We start from the raw sequence: 17,341 nt of genomic DNA on the forward strand, positions 1-17,341 counted from the left end.
TGCACGTCTCTTGGTTCGAATGAAATAAGTAATTGTAGAATAAATAAATTAAAAGATAGAAAAGATATTCAAAAATATTTTAGGTGAAAAACCAGATTAACAGACATGTGGTTGAAATAATTTATTATAAAAATGTATATTTATTTTCTACTTTTTTGACTACTTATAGTTGCTTCAAACATGAATTACTTTTGTAATCAGAAAATAAAAAGTAGAAAAATAATAATAATAAAATAAAAAGTAATTAAACCCCAAAAGAGCATCTGGTCTTTATGCTTTTAAAGGCATATTTTTACCAAGCCTTCAAAGAACAGGTAATTCCTATATTCTTCAAGCAGAGCACAAAAAAATGATGGAAGATTTATGAAACTGTTCTGGAGAGCTAGCACAATTCCAGACACCAAAACCGTATGAGGATAAGTCACACACAAAAGGAAAATATATTTGAGAAAGTTCTAAATAAAATAGCTAATAAAATTTAGTAGTATATTTAGGAATACATCATGACTCAGAGTTTATCCTATTTGAGAATAATTCAACATTAGGAAAACTATTAATGTAAGCCATTACATTAATAAACGAAAGCAGATATCTATGGAAGCTAAAAAAAATTTCACTGCATTCAATTCCCGTCCCAACTCTTAGCTACTTAGGAGAAAAAGAATCCTTAATCTGCAGAAAAACAAAAGCATTCTTATCAAAAGTCAGTAACAAGAAAAGAATGTCTGCTATTACTGATCTAATTGTATGGGTGCGCCTAAGCAAGGGACTAAGGCAAGTGAAGGAAATAAGATATTAGAAAGGATTAAGGGAAACTCACTATTTATAGATAATTACTGCCAACACAGAAAACCCAATAAAATCAAATGAAAAACTTACTGGAGCTAATAAAAGAGTTCCAAAAGATGGCCAAATATGAGCTTTACACATCAATCACTAACCTTCTATTTGATAGTAATAACTAATTAGAAAATGTAATAGAAAAGAGAACCCATTCACAATAGGATTTACATAGACTTTTATAAAGAGCACAAATCTATATAAACTATAAAAGGTCTAAATAAATAGAGAGATATGCGATGATCATAAATAGGAAAATTCAACATGGTAAAGATGTCATTTTCCCCAAATTAGTTTATCAATTCAATATTACTTTGATAAATATCCAAGAGGACTTTTAAAAGATGGAAATTGTAGGGGCCGGCCCTGTGGTGTAGCGGTTAAGTGTGCGTGCTCCGCTGCTGACGGCCCGGGTTTGGATCCCTGGCGAGCATGGATGCACCACTTGTCAGGCCATGCTGCACTGGCGTCCCATATAAAGTGGAGGAAGATGGGCATGGATGTTAGCTCAGGGCCAGTCTTCCTCAGCAACAAAAAAAAAAGGAGGAGGATTGGCATGGATGTTAGCTCAGGGCCGATCTTCCTCACACACAAAAAAATGGAAATTGTAAAGTTCACCTGGGAAAAAAGTGTGCAAAAATGTTTTTTAAAATGAGGAGGGAGACTTACCCTACAAAATATCAAAACTTCTGAGCTAGGGTGACTCAAGTGTATAGTACGGGCTTTCACATGAATCACTCAATAAAACCGGAAAGATCCATGTATACATATGATAAATATCTGTTTGATAAATGGTGTTGGGATAACTGAATATCTATATGAAAAAAGCTAAATCTTGGGGCCAGCCAGCCCGGTGGCGCAAGCGGTTAAGCGCGCATGCTGAGCTGTGGCGGCCTGGGGTTCACCGGTTCGGATCCTGGGCATGCACCGAAACACCGCTTTTCAGGCCATGCTGTGGCGGCATCCCATATAAAGTAGAGGAAGATGGGCACGGATGTTAGCCCAGGGCCAGTCTTCCTCAGCAAAAAAGAGGAGAATTGGCAGATGTTAGCTCAGGGCTGGTCCTCCTCACCAAAAAAAAAAAAAAAAAGTTAAATCTCTTGATTCCTTCATGCACAAACTTACTCCAAATGAATTCAAGAGCTTATTATGTTGAAAATAAGATTTAGAAGAAAACACTGGAGAATAGTTTTTAAGTAGGTAGGAAAGGCCTTCCTTAACAAGACACAAGATAGTGAATGATAAAGGAAAATACTGCAGGTGTGATCAGTTAAAAATGGAAATGTCTGCTTGACAAAGACCCCTTAAACAAAGTTGAAAGACAAGTGACAGAAAGGAGACTAACATGTACGAGGAAAGAATTAATAAGAAAATAATTAATATGAAAATGCAGAGGATATGAATACAGAATTCATATATATAAATGCTTAAGAATGAAAAACACTCCACCTCGGTAATGATCAATGATATGCATTTTAAAATGAGGTAACTTCCCTCTAATTGCCAAAATCAAATGATTGATACCAGAGTAAACATTTTCAGACACAAGGTGAGAGTGTAAACTGGTACATTCCACTAGGAAGGCAATATGACAATCTCGATCAAACTTTGACCCAACAAATTTCACTTCCAGAAATATAGGAAATACTCAAATAAGTAGCTAAGTATGAAGAAGAATGTTCATTGCATTATTGATTGCTACAGCAAAAATACTGGAAACCACACAAGTATGCCCAGCAGAATATCTGAAAAAATTATGATACATTTATACTCTGGCATACTATGAAAGAATAAGATAAACATACGAGTTGACATGAAAAAAAACTAAGAAATATTGATGAATAAAAAAAGAAACTCTCAGTACTATGTATCATTGAAATCACACCAAACGTTAAAAAAAAAAAATTGTGTGTATAGAACCAGGGAGACTAGATGAAAGCTATGGCGATAATCCTTGCAAAAAATGATGAAGGCTTCAGCTAAAGTGATGGCAACAGAAACAGAGACGAGTGGTCAGAACTGGGACAGAAGAGACAGAGTCAACAAGATTTGATGATGGATTAAATGTGGGAGACCAGGCAGAGACCAGGGTCTAGACCCACACTTCTCAAAGTACACAGACCAGCAACATCAGCATCACTTGGGAGCTTGTTAAAAATGCAGAATCTCAGGCCCCACCCAGACCTCCTGAATCAGAATCTGCTGTTTAACAAGACCCCCAATCTTCCTCACCAAAAAAAAAAAAACCAAATTCTACTACTAAAAACATTTTAATTCTTAAGCATTTATAAAGGAAAAAATTAATATAAAACTTACAGTAACTGCAAACATATTCTCTTCTTCTAAAACAGACTGTATTCTGTCTCTGGGGAAAAATAACACAAAATGAAAAGCCTTATTTCACACAAGTATATGAAATCACCTTTTACGCTATGTACATGCACAAACCTGCATTCTACCCAGTATAAACAAATGAGTTTCCAATTAACTTAGCCATCATGCTTTAAAAACAAGATACAAGTACTAAATGCCTTCTGAATCTGATATTGACATCTTAAGAAAACTGATATTTACCAAAAACACACACTGCAAAGTCTTTAATGGCTACCTGCTAACACATATATCTAACTTTTTTTTTTGCAGGGAAGGATTCACCCTGAGCTAACATCTGTTGCCAACCTTCATCTTTTTTTTCCCTCAGAGCCCCTCAGTGCATGGTTGTATACCCTAGCTGTAAGTCTTTCCAGTTCTTCTACGTGAGCCACCACCGCAGCATGGCAACTGACGGATGAGTGGTGTGGTTCTGCACCCAGGAAGCTAACCCGGGCTGCAAAAGTGCTGAGAGCGCTGAACTTGAACCACTGGGACATCAGGGCTGGCCCTACATCTTTTTTTGTGTGTGTGTGAGGAAGATTAGCCCTGAGCTAATACCTGTTGCTAATCCTCCTCTTTCGCCTGAGAATGACTGGCCCTGGGCTAACATCTGTGCCCATCTTCCCCTACTTTACGTGTGGGACGCCGCCACAGCCTGGCTTGACAAGTGGTGCGTAGGTCTGCACTCGGGATCCGAACCTTCGAACCCCAGGCCACCAAAGCAGAGCGCTCCAGCTTAACCACTACCCTACCAGGCCAGCCCCACACACCTAACTTTTTAATGCAATGTTTTCACATGGCAAAAATAAAACAATATGATTTTCTTTTGAGATTTTCTCATTAGAATGAGAAAGCTGGGACCAGCCCCAGCGACACAGTGGTTAAGTTCAGCACGCTCCGCTTCAGTGGCCCCGGTTCGGATCCCTGGTGTGGACCTACACCACTCATTGGTGGCTATGCTGTGGTGGCGACCCACATACAAAATAGAGGAAGACTGGCAACAGATGTTAGCTCAGGGCGAATCTTCCTCAGCAAAAAGAGGAAGACTGGCAACAAACGTTAACTCTAGGTGAATCTTCCTCAGCAGGGGAAACAAAAAAAAAGGAGAAAGCAACAGAATAAGAGCCATAACCACTGAGCATCTGAGAGAAGGAAAATTTGGTTAACTTCTTTCAAACTTCCAAATTACATAAAGTCTACCTTTCAGTTCTTTTTCTTAATCTATCCTCTCCTAAGTATTGTAGTATTTTTAGCACTTTCCTTAAATCTTTATAAATATCCAATTTTTGGTAGCTAGCAGCTTTATGACCTAATATTCCCCTCTTCTCTCCTAACTCACTCCTGACAATTAAGTCATTAGAAATGATAAGCATCAAAACCAGGACACATTTCCAAACACCTACTCTTTTAACTTAATTTGTGGGCCGGCCCTGTGGCTTAGCGGTTGCGTGCACGCACTCCGCTGCTGGCGGCCGGGGTTCAGATCCCGGGCGCGCACCGACGTACCACTTCTCTGGCCATGCTCAGGCCACGTCCCACATACAGCAACTAGAAGGATATGCAGCTATGACATACAACTATCTACTGGGGCTTTGGGGGAAAATTAAATAAATAAATAAAATTATAAGTTAATTTGCCTATCATTATTTTGTTACCTTGTGTTTATTTCATTTATGAGTCCTACACAACCTTACCTATACAAAGAAGCCAGCAGCCTCCACGTGACCATCTCCTGCTGAAGGAGCCACAGCATACTGGCTGTTTTTGAAAACTTTTGAAGTCCAGGTGTTGCTCGGTTCACGATTTTACTCAGTATATTTACCTGAAATAAAAACACAAAGCTAAAGAGGTTTTCTATAATTCTGAGTCACAACTTTGTATTCTTCAACTACACAGTGCTAAAACTAACTATATAAATATATTTATATAATACATAATTATATTCTGAATTTTCCCCACCTAGCCATTGTCTTTTTTAATTGCATATAGTATAACATTCCCAGTGGAGATGGCCTTACTTTGAAGTAAGGCGTGTTTATGTGAGTATATATGTAGAGAAGGATAACATATGTAGGTTTCAGATTCAACAATAACAGCCATGGGTACATTTTTTTCTTCCTGGATACCTACCCAGAAGATAAGCTAAATCTAACCCATACCTGACAAAATCATAACATGAATCATCAAGGTAGCAACAAAAATTAAAAATATCTTCAAATTATGTCTGAGAAATTTATACCATATAACAAATCACGAAAAATATTTTCCTAAGATTGTTACCAAAACATTGTCATTTCTAACCAAAACGGAACCAAAATCCCTTCCCTCCTTGTTCTAAAACAGTAGTTATTAACGTTTTTGGGACTGAGGTACGTGTGAAATCTAATGAAAAGTATGCACGTTCTCCCCAGAAACACACACACAATTGTTTACCAGGAGGTTTAAGAATCCAGGGTAAAGACAGCCATTCTCAAAGGTTATGAACGCACCTCCTTATCTTATCACGGGGAAACTGAGAGACAGGACTGTTCTCACTCAGAACATGAAGAATCCCCCACCTCAACAGGTTTTCCGTCCCTTTAAAAAGTATTCACAAAGCAGTGCTACTTCCATCTTCTTAGGGCCAGTGTTTACTAAGTGATCTGTACCTCTCACTCATTTATTAAATTCGCTATTGGAATCCTCACACCAGTGATTCACTAAGTGATTATTATTGCTTTTGTTATTTAATGAAGCTACTGCTTTTATAATGGAACCATTCAGAGATTGATTACTGAAACAGTATTAAATACTCAAAAAATATTATTATTATTTCAATTATTCTTGAATGCAATAGTTTCTTGAAGCCCTTTCCCTTTTCTTTTAGATAGACTTAATTTTTTAGAGCAGTTTTAGGTTCACAGCAAAATTGAGTGGAAAAGACGGAGCGTTCCCATTATTCTCTGCCCCTACACATGCACAACCTCACTCCCCACTACCAATACCCAGCATAAGAGGGTACATGGGTTACAAGAGATGAATCTACACTGACATGTCATTATCACCCAAAGTCCACAGTTTATAATGGTTCACTCTTGGTGTTGTACGTTCTATGGGTTTGGACAAATGTATGACATGTGCCCATCATTATAGTATCCTACAGAATATTTTCACTGCCCTAAAACTCCTCTGTGCTCTGCCTATTCACCCCCTACCCCACACTCCACCCTGGCAACCACTGATCTTTTTACTGTCTCCACAGTTTTGTCTTTTCCAGAATACCCAACAGTTGGAATCATACAGTATGAAGCCTTTTCAGATTGGCTTCTTTCACTTAGTAGTATGCATTTAGGGTTCATCCTTGTCTCTTCATGGCTTGATAGCTCATTTCTTTTTAGTGCTGAATAATATTCCAACGTCTGGATGTACCACAGTTTATCCATTCACCTACTGAAGGACATCTTGGTTGCTTCCAAGTTTAGGCAATTATGAATAAAGCTGCCATAAACATCATGTGCAAGTTTTTGCGTAGAAATAAGTTTTTAATTCGTTTGGGTGAACACCAAAGAGTATGAATGTTGGATCATATGGTAAGAGTATGTTTAGTTTTCTGAGAAACTGTTTTCCAAAGTGGCCGTACCATTTTTCATTCCCACCAGCAATGCATGAGAGTTCCTCCTGCTCCACATCCTTGCCAGCATTTGGTGTTGTCAGTGTTTTGGATTTTTGCCATTCTAATACGTGTATAGTGGCATCTCATTGTTTTAATTTGCATTTCCCTAATGACATATGATGTTGAACATCTTTTCATATGCTTATTTACTGTCTGTACGTCTTCTCTAGTAAGGTGTCTATTAACACGTTTTATCCATTTTTCTTTCTTTCTTTCTTTCTTTTTTTGCTGGGAAAGATTCACCCTGAGCTATCATCTGTTGCCACTCTTTCTCTCTCTCTTTTTTTCCTTCCCAAAGCCCCAGTACATAATTGTATATTCTAGTTGTAAGTCCTTCTGGCTCTTCTATGTGAGCTGCTGCCACAGCATGGCTACTGACAGATAAGTGGTGTGGTTGCACACCCGGGAACCGAACCCAGGCCACCAAAGCAGAGCACGCCAAACTTTAACTGCTAGGCCATCAGGGCTGGGCCTGTTTTACTCCCGTCCCTCCCCTTTATTTTTGGTGAGGAAGATCAGCCCTGAGCTAACATCTGTTGCCAATTCTCCTCTTTCTGCTGAGGAAGATTGGCCCTGGGCTAACATGTGTGTCCATCTTCCTCTACTTTACATGTAGGATGCCTGCCACACCATGGTTTGACAAGCTGTGTGTAGGTCCACGCCTGGGATCTGAACCCGCAAACCCTGGGCCGCTGAAGCGGAGTGAGCAAACTCAACCACTACCCCACTGGGCCAAACCCCACATTTTTTAATTGGATTGTTCATTTTTTTATTATTGAGTTTTAAAAGTTCTTTGTCTATTTTGGGGTTTCCTTTTTTAAAGCAGCAGAATCCTTGTGTCTCCAAAAGAAATCTTAAACGGATGCTAAATATGTAAAAAGCAGAACTGCTCTGGCTGACCTCCCAACCATGCCACCTGTTCCACTACAGCCCTAAGACATCTTTCTTAAAGACAGTATGGAAATTTACAGGTTGATGCTGTTCAACAACAACTAAAGAGTACCTAAGTCTGACCAACAATGAAGTGAAATTAACTTACCTGACTACTACAGATGTTTTCATACTCTTCTACAAGCTCAAAAACGGTAGTGGAAGAGTGCCTCAAAAAAGACTGCAGGAAATCAGAAAACATGCTCATGGATGCTAGAACACATTAACAACAAAAGAAACAAAAAAAGTTAAGTGTTACTTCTCAGTTACTTCTCAGTAATCCTGTTTGAAAACTTAAAGACACAGATGCAAGTCCTTTTTATTACTGCCGTATTTAAAAAAAAAATTATAATTCTCATAAAACACATATAACAAAATTTACCATCCTAACCATTTTTAAGTGCATAGTTCAGTGGCATTAAGTACATTCACACTGTTGCGCTACCATCACCACCATTCATCCACAGAACTCTTGTCATCTTGCAAAACTAAAACTCAGGATAGCCAAAGCAACCCTGAGAAAGAAGAACAGAGCTAGAGGGGTCACACTGCCTGACTGCAAATTATACTACAAAGCTAAAGTGATCAAAACAATATAGTATTGGCACAAAAAGAGACCAAGGAACAGAATCAAGAGCCCAGACATAAACTCCCATATATATAGGCAACTAATATTTGACAAGGGAGCCAAGAAGACTCAATGGGGAAAGGATAGTCTCTTCAATAAGTGGTGTCAGGAAAACTAGGTAACCACACGCAGAAAAACGAAATTGGACCACTATCATACACCACTCATAAAAACAAATTCAAAATGGACTAAAGACTTAAACATAAGGCCTGAAACTGTAAAACTTCTAGAAATAATATAGGAAAAAAGCTCCTTGACATCGGTCTTGGTAACAATTTTTTGGACATGACACCAAAAGCACAAGCAAAAAAGCAAAAATAAACAAGTGGGACTACATCAAACCAAAAAGCTTCTGCACAGCAAAAGAAACCATCAACGAAATGAAAAGACAACCTATGGAATGGGAGAAAATGTTTGCAAACCATATATCTGATAAGGGGTTAATATCCAAAATACATAAAGAACTCATACAACTCAATAATAAAAAAACACACAATCCTATTAAAAAATGGACAGAGAAACTGAACAGACATTTCTCCAAAGAAGACATACAGATGGCCAACAGGTACATGAAAGGTGCTCAACATCCCTAATCATCAGGGAAATGCAAATCAAAACCACAATATCACCTCACATCTGTCAGGATGGCTGTCACCAAAAAGACGAGAAAAACAAGCCCCGGTGAGGATGTGGAGAAAAGAGAACCACTGACCACTGCTGGTGGGAATGTAAATTGGAGCAGCCACTATGGAAAACAGTATGGAGGTTCCCCAAAAAAATAAAAATACAACTACCAGATGATCCAGCAATCCCACCCCTGGGTATAGAGGCATACCTCACTTTATTGCGCTTTGCTTTATGGCACTTTGCAGATATTGCATTTTTTTGTTTATTTGTTTGTTTTTACAAACTGAAGGTCTGTGGCAACCCTGCATCGAGGAAGTCTGTTGGCGCCATTTTTCCAACAGCATTTGCTCACTTCGAATCTCTGTGTCACATTTTGGTAATTCTCGCAATATTTCAAACTCTTTCATTATTATTATATTTGTTATGGTGATCTGTGATCAGCAACCTTTGATGTTACTACTGTAATTGTTTGGGGGCGCCACAAACCATGCCCATATAAGACAGTGAATTTAATTGATAAACGTTTTGTGTATTCTGACTGCTCCACCAACCAGCCTTTCCCCTGTCTCTCTCCCTCTCCTCGGGCCTCCCTACTCCCTGAGACACAACAATAATGAAATTAGGCCAATTAATAACCCTACAATGGCCTCTAAGCATTCAAGTGAAAGGAAGCGACGCACGTCTCTCACTTGAAATCAAAAACTAGAGATTAGGCTTAGTGAGAAAGGCATGTCAAAAGCCAAGGTAGGACAAAAGCCAGGCCTCTTGTGCCAAACAATTAACCAAGCTGTGAATGCAAAGGAGAAGTTCTTGAAGGAAACTGAAAGTGCTAATCCAGTGAACACATGAATGATAAGAAAGCCAAACAGCCTTATTGCTGATGTGGAGAACGTTTTAGCGGCCTGGATAGAAGATCAAACCAGCCACAACATTCCCTTAAGCCAAAGCCTAATCCAGAGCAAGGCCCTAACTCTCTTCCATTCTGTGAAGGCTGAGAGAGGGGAGGAAGCTGCAGAAGAAAAGTGTGAAGCAAGCAGAGGGTGGTTCATGAGGTTTAAGGAAAGAAGCCATCTCCATAACATAAAAGTGCAAGGTGAAGCAGCAAGTGATCCAGAAGATCTAACTAAGATAATTAATGAACAATGAATGAAAAATTAATGAAGGTGGTCACACTAAGCAATAGATTTTTAGTGTAGACGAAACAGCCTTATGTTGGAAGACGATGCCATCTAGGACTTTCACAGGTAGAGAGGAGAACTCAATGCCTGGCTTCAAAGCTTCAAAGGACAGGCTGACTCTCTTATTAGGGGCTAATACAGCTCGTGACTTTAAGTTGAAGCCAACGCTCATTTACCGTTCCAAAAACCCTAGGGCCCTTAAGAATTACTCTACTCTGCTCGTGCTTTATAAATGGAGCAAAGCCTGATGACAGCACATCTGTTTACAACTGCTTTACTGAGTGTTTCAAGCCCACTGTTGAGACCTACTCAGAAAAAAAGACTGCTTTCAAAATATTACCACTCATTGACGACGCACCTGGTCACCCAAGAGCTCTGACGGAGATGTACAAGATTAATGTTGTTTTCAGGCCTGCTAACACAACATCCACTCTGCAGCCCGTGGATCAAGGAGTAATTTCAACTTTCAAGTCTTATTATTTAAGAAATACATTTCAGGGGGCCAGCCTCGTGGCATAGTGGTTAAGTTTGGTGCTCTCCATTTTGGCGGCCCAGGTTTGCGGGTTTGGATCCCAGGCATGGACCTAGACCACTCGTCAACCATGCTGCGGCAGGCGACTCACATATGAAATAGAGGAAGATAGGCACAGATGTTAGCTCAGGGCTAATCTTCCTCAAGCAGAAAAAGAGGAAGATAGGCAACAGATGTTAGCTCAGGGCCAATCTTCCTCAGCAAAAAAAAAAAAAAAAAAACCATTTCATAAGGCTATAGTGGCCACAGATAGTGATTCCTCTGATGGATCTGGGCAAAGTAAATTAACAACCTTCTGCAAAGGATTCACTATTCTAGATACCATTAAGAATATTCGTGATTCATAGGGAAGAGGTCAAAAGATCAACATTAACAGCAGTTTGAAAGAAGTTGATTCCAACTCTCATGGATGACTTTGAGGGGTCTTCCGTGGAGGAAGTATCTGCAGATGTGGTGGAAATAACAAGAGAAGTAGAATCAGAAGTGGAGCCTTAAGATGTGACTGAATTGCTGCAATCTCATGATAAAACTTTAACAGATGAGGAGTTGCTTCTCATGGAGAGGCAAAGAAAGTGGTTTCCTGAGACAGAATCTACTCCTGGCTCCTGGCGAAGATGCTGTAAAGATTGTTAAAACGACAACAAAGGATTCTGAAGATCACATAAACTTAGTTGAGAAAGCAGTGGCAGAGCTTGCCTCCATTTTTGAAAGAAGTTCTACTGTGGGTAAAATGCTATCAAACAGCATCACATGCTACGGAGAAATCATTTGTAAAAGGAAGAGTCAACCCATGTGGCAAACTTCATTGTTACCTTATTTTAAGAAATTGCTACAGCCACCCAACATTCAGCAACCACACCCTGATCAGTTAGCAGTCACCAACATCAAGGCAAGACCCTCCACCAGCAAAAAGATTGACTCGCTGAAGGCTCAGATGATGTTAGCATTTTTTAGCAATAAAGTATTTTTTAATTAAGGTATATACATTGGTTTTTTAGACATAATGCTAATGCACACTTAACAGACTACAGTACAGTATAAACATAACTTTTGATATGCACTGGGAAACCAAAAAATTTGTGTGACTCGCTTCATTGCAAAGGTCTGGAACCGAACCTGGATTATCTCTGAGGTATGCCTGTATATCCAGAGGAAATGAAAACAGGATATCGAAAAAATATCTGTACTCCCACGTTCACTGCAGCATTATTCACAAGATACAAAATATGGAAACAACCTAAGCGTCCATCACTGGATGAACAGATAAAGAAGTGGTATATATATATACAATGAAATACTAGCCACGAGAAAGAAGGAAATCCTGCCATTTGCAACAACATGGATGGACTCGAAGGGCATTATGCTAAGTGAGATAAATCTGACAGAGAAAGACAAATACTGTACATCACTTCTTTGTGGAATTTTAAAAAGCCAAACTCGGGGGCCGGCCCCATGGCTGGGCAGTTAAATTTCCTCATGCTCCACTTTGGCGGCCTGGGTTCTCAGGTTTGAATCCCAGGCACGGACTTACATCACTCACCAGCCATGCTGTGGTGGCGTCCCACATATAAAATAGAGGAAGACTCAGGGCTAATCTTCCTCAAGCCAAAAAAAAGAGGAAGGTTGGCAACAGATGTTAGCAAAGACCGAGTCTTCCTCAGCAAAAATAAATAAATAAGTAAATAAAAAAAAAATGAAAAAGCCAAACTCGTAGAAACAGAGAGCAGAATGGGGTTACCAGGGGCTCGGGGGTCGGGGAACTGGAGAGATATTGGTCAAAGGGGTACAAACTTGCAGTTAGAAGATGAATAAGTTCTGGAAATCTAATGCGCAGCATTGATTATAGTCAACAAATCTGTATTACATACTTGAAAGTTGCTAAGACGTTAATCATAAATGTTCTACCACAAAAAGAAATGATAATTATGTGATGTGAAGATGTGATGAATGTGTTAGCTAACACTAATAATCATATTGCAATACGTAAACGTATCAACACGTTGTATACCTTAAACTTACACAATGTTCTATGTCAATTATAGCTCAATTAAAAAAAAAACCTAAAACTCTGTACCTATTAAACAATAACTCTCCGTTCCCCTCTTCCCCTAGCACCTGGCAACCATCATTCTACTTTCTGTGTCTATGAGTTTGACTACTCTAGGTACCTCATGTAAGTGGAATCGTATAGTATTTGTCCTTTTGTGACTGTCTTATTTCACTGAGCATAATGTCCTCAAGGTTCATCCATGTTACAGCGTGTGTCAGAATTTACTTGCTTTTTAAGGCTGAATAATACCCCACTGTATGTACATACCCCATTTTGTTTAGCCATTCATTCATCAATGGACACTTGGGTTACTTCTACCTTTTGGCTATTATGAATAATGGAGCTATGAACAAGGGTATAAAAATCTCTTTGAGATCCTGCTTTCAGTTCTTTTGGGTACATACCCACAGAGAGAATTGCTGGATCATATGGCAATTCTATTTTTAATTTTTTGAGGAACCACCATACAGTTTTACACAGCGATGCACCATTTTACATTCCTACTAAAAATGTACAAGGGCTCCAACTTCTCCACATCCTTGCCAATACTTATTTTCTGTTTGGTTTTGTTGATAGTAGCTATCCTCATGGGTATGAAGTGATGTCGGTTGTGGTTTTGATTTGCATTTCTCTAATGATTAGTGATGCTGAGCATCTTTTCACATGCTTATTGGCCATTTTTATACCTTCTTCGGGGAAATGTCTATTCAAGTCCTTTGCCCATTTTTTAATTGGGTTGTTTGTTTTTTATTGTTGTTGAGCTGTAAGAGTTCTTCCTACATTCTGGATATTACCCTCTTATCAGACATATGATTTGCAGATATATTCTCCCATTCTGTGAGTTGCCTTTTCACTCTATTGATTGTATCTTTTGATGCAGAGAAGTTTTAAATTTTGATGTAGTCCAATTTATCTTTTTTTTCTTTTGTTACCTACAAGTTTTTACGATCTCAAAGATGTATTAGTTATTAGTCTGTCAACAATTACTACAAAAATGTGAGCCAAATTTTAAAACATCTGAATTATATTTTAAGCACATTATAACAAAGTAGCTAAGAAAGTTATACTAGCTACTAAAATGACATGTTCTACTCAGGAAAAACACATATGCTCTACTACAATATTATAATATTTAGGGTCTTGCCCATTATTCATACTACAAATGAAATTCTTGTATTTTATAGATTAAGTACAAAGTATTTCTGAGTCACTCAGAATCCGAGTCCCTCTTACTGGCAGACACTACAGGGACGCAGCAGCTACCACAGTTTAAGAGGCAGGCTCTGGAATCAAATGGCTCAGTTTCTCAGCTGGGGGCCATCCCTTCCTAGCCAGGCGAGCTTAAGCAGGTTACTCAACCTCTTTGAGCAGCAGTTTCCTTTCCCCTAAAATGGGAATAGTTAGTTTAACTATTTAATGGAGCATTGCACGAGTTAATGTTCATACAGTGGTAAGCATGCTGACTAGCACTCACACGTTAGCTCGTGATGATGGTAAAATGATGAAGAACCTATGTAACGTGTAGGTACAGAGACACTACAAGCAAATGTTTTTTTCCAAAAGAGAATGGTAATACCCAGCCTAAAACTAGAAAGGTCACAATACTATTTGAAAAAACAGCATCCAGGCCAAAACAGAACATGTCAACCACGTTAGATAAAAACTAGACCTAAAGAAAAAGAGAAGCTCTTTCAACAACACAAATCTGAATAGAATAAAAATGTTAGAGACCTGTCTAGTTACCTAACAGGCTGTTATCTACACTGAGAGAGAAAATGGCAAGATGCTGCTCCAACTGAGAACTAAGGTTCAACCTTCTAGAGCTACTATCATAACTAATTAGCTTAATGAAAAGTATGTTTCAGTGATGTTCAGGAATAGGAGACAGTCTTCTTGATCTTAGCAAAGCGACGAGCCGCTTTCTTACAAACAAAGCTCAAAGCCACCAACCAGCTTCTCCGGGGTCATCCTCACGTAACATCACAGCGCTGAGCGTGACGTCCTCTGTTACACCGTGCGGCTCTGCGCTCGTGAAGAGCCCCGGACGCTGTGACGAGAACGCAGCGGCCCAGTTACTGTCATCCAGGTGAGTCACCTTGAGAATACAAAGACGACACAGAAAAGTGATGGAGCCATGGCCAGTGAGTGAATAAAGACTTCAACACTGCTAAATTCTTTTAAACCTTATGTATGTGTTTTTCATTTTTAAAAGATAGCCACAAGGGTTATTTTGTTAAGGAAATTATGGCTCCTTTGATTTCTTCCTTATACTACTCCATACTTAAAAAAAAAACAACAAAGACTGCATTTTGTAATATATAAGCTGATATTAATAGGTAAAATACGGAAGTCATACAGCTCTAAGTTCACATCAGTTTTCCACTTTCGGCGTAGGAGAGACTGTACAGGAGAAATTACTCAGTTTCTTCAACAAATAAATGGTAATGGAAAAAAGGATGAGGGAGGACTGTATGGAGTAACAGACTTAAGGACACATCAAGAGTGCAGTGTGCTTGGGCCGGCCCTGTGGCTTAGCGGTTAAGTGCACACGCTCCGCTACTGGCAGCCCGGGTTCAGATCCCAGGTGCTCACCTACGGACCGCTTCTCCGGCCATGCTGAGACCGAATCCCACATACAGCAACTAGAAGGATGTGCAACTATGACATATAACTATCTACTGGGGCTTTGGGGGAAAAAAAAAAAGAGGAGGATTGGCAATAGATGTTAGCTCAGAGCTGGTCTTCCTCAGCAAAAAGAGGAGGATTAGCATGGATGTTAGCTCAGGGCTCATCTTCCTCACAAAAAAAAAAAAAAAAAAAAGAGTGCAGCGTGCTGACTTTGTTTGGATCCTGATTTGAATAAACCAGCTTAAAAAAATTTGATACAACTGGAGAAACGTGAATATTTAATGAAACATATGTTATAATGACAAAATATATATATAAAATGGATATTTGAAATGATAAAAGAATTACTCTGTGTGTGTGGGGGGTTGGATGTGTTAGTATTGTGTTCATGGTAAACAAAGTGTCCTTATGTCTCAGAGATATGTACTGAAGTTCTTACGGATAAAACAGTATGAAGTCTGGGCGTTGTAAAGTAACGTGGGGGAAATGCTTGTGGGTGTAGACAAAACAAGATCAGCCATATGAAGAAACTGGGCAATGATCACATGGGGGCTTACTCATACTATTCTATTTTTGGACCTGTTTAATATGCATAAAAAGGTTTTTAAAATTCACCTTTATTTAAAATCCCGGTATGAGCAGCAATAAAAATGTACCTTTAAATCAGTCTCCCCAAGGAAAAATGCTCAAGATGGGTACTGGAACCTATATGTTCATGAGGTAGTAACTACGGGCTGAGGAGAGCTTAGCTTCAGCTCCTGGAGACTGACTAATAGTTCACTCCCTTCTGAGTGCTTAGTGTCATTAGTATAAGGATCAAATTGAAAATCTTACACAGCAATGCTATTTTGCATTCAGAAAAATCCTTTGGTCCACAATCAAATCTGGGTAGGCAGACATGGTAAAATTAACATAGCAAATAACCTTACTTCCTTCAGGGCAACCTACATGTCCAAGACCACCTCTCACAGCCGATATTAAAACTGGCAAAACGAACCAAGAAGATACCTCTTACTACAAAGTAATTTCCAAACATTTTATAGTAATCAATACACTTTTACTCTATCCCGGCCTTTAAAAGAGTAACACGTTTACTATTAATCTTGCAGTTGTGAAGCAGTAAATAACAAAAGTCTTCTTTGCTTAAACCCAGAGGCAATTTACTCACGTTTTTGAGTAGAACAAGATAAACATTGCCAAAATAAACCAGTTTCACAAGCAAAGTAAAACTGTTCAGTGACTAGATCATTGTTAGCTATGAACACTAAGAATCCACAAGACTGTAATAAATATTTTAAAGATCTGTTTAACATTCTAAGACGAGATGTTTAATATGCAAAACCATTCTTCAGAAAACACTTAATGTAGACAATTTGAAGTGCATGTAAAAATCTCTGTGCCTTTTTAATAAGCATAGAGCCAAATACAGGAGAACCGTTTTTATCTTGTTTTTGGAACTAAATGTGCTATAGTACTCTACTACTCCAACAAAACTCTTCTGTTTTCTTCTTAGTTAGATACAATTCTTTCGTTTCCTACTGGGTATTTTAAACACCTGGGTCAAGTCATTCTGCACCACAGTTTACATGACTTTTCTTCTTTTAAATACAGTACCATAGTGATTCCTAAAGAATGTCTCATCCACTTTTTCCAAAATTTTCTCTTTTCTTTCCTTTACTGCATTGTCTCTCTTCCTTATAATACTCTTCACCGAATACTTGTGGCTTCCTACTCTTCTATGCTTCAAAACAGGGCTCAGCTTTTATAGTCATCAGCAACCACTCAGAATTTATTTCTTCTGATCAGCAAACTGTCAGATTAACACCTTATCTGCATCTAAATGTTGCTGGTGTCACAGCTTCAACCTGTGACATGAGATGCTTAAGGGTTTCAGTTTTCTGAA

The 17,341-nt window shown here is 38.8% G+C and overlaps 1 protein-coding gene across 5 annotated transcripts in view; it reads right to left on the reverse strand.

Annotated features, from left to right (window-relative positions):
- NUP107 (nucleoporin 107) overlaps positions 1-17,341 on the reverse strand; it is a 47,167-nt gene that overhangs the window by 26,480 nt on the left and 3,346 nt on the right. For all 5 annotated transcript variants that reach the window (XM_004429390.3, XM_087442045.1, XM_087442046.1 and 2 more), the window contains 4 exons: positions 14,761-14,905; positions 7,905-8,008; positions 4,908-5,035; positions 3,157-3,205 (listed from right to left, as the gene is read on the reverse strand). In XM_004429390.3, the coding sequence (XP_004429447.1) occupies positions 3,157-3,205; positions 4,908-5,035; positions 7,905-8,008; positions 14,761-14,905 (426 nt within the window). The remainder of the gene's footprint in view (positions 1-3,156; positions 3,206-4,907; positions 5,036-7,904; positions 8,009-14,760; positions 14,906-17,341) is intronic.

This window comes from Ceratotherium simum, chromosome 17 (assembly GCF_057802395.1).
Source record: "Ceratotherium simum simum isolate JZ-2026a chromosome 17, ASM5780239v1, whole genome shotgun sequence".
NCBI lineage: Eukaryota > Metazoa > Chordata > Mammalia > Perissodactyla > Rhinocerotidae > Ceratotherium > Ceratotherium simum.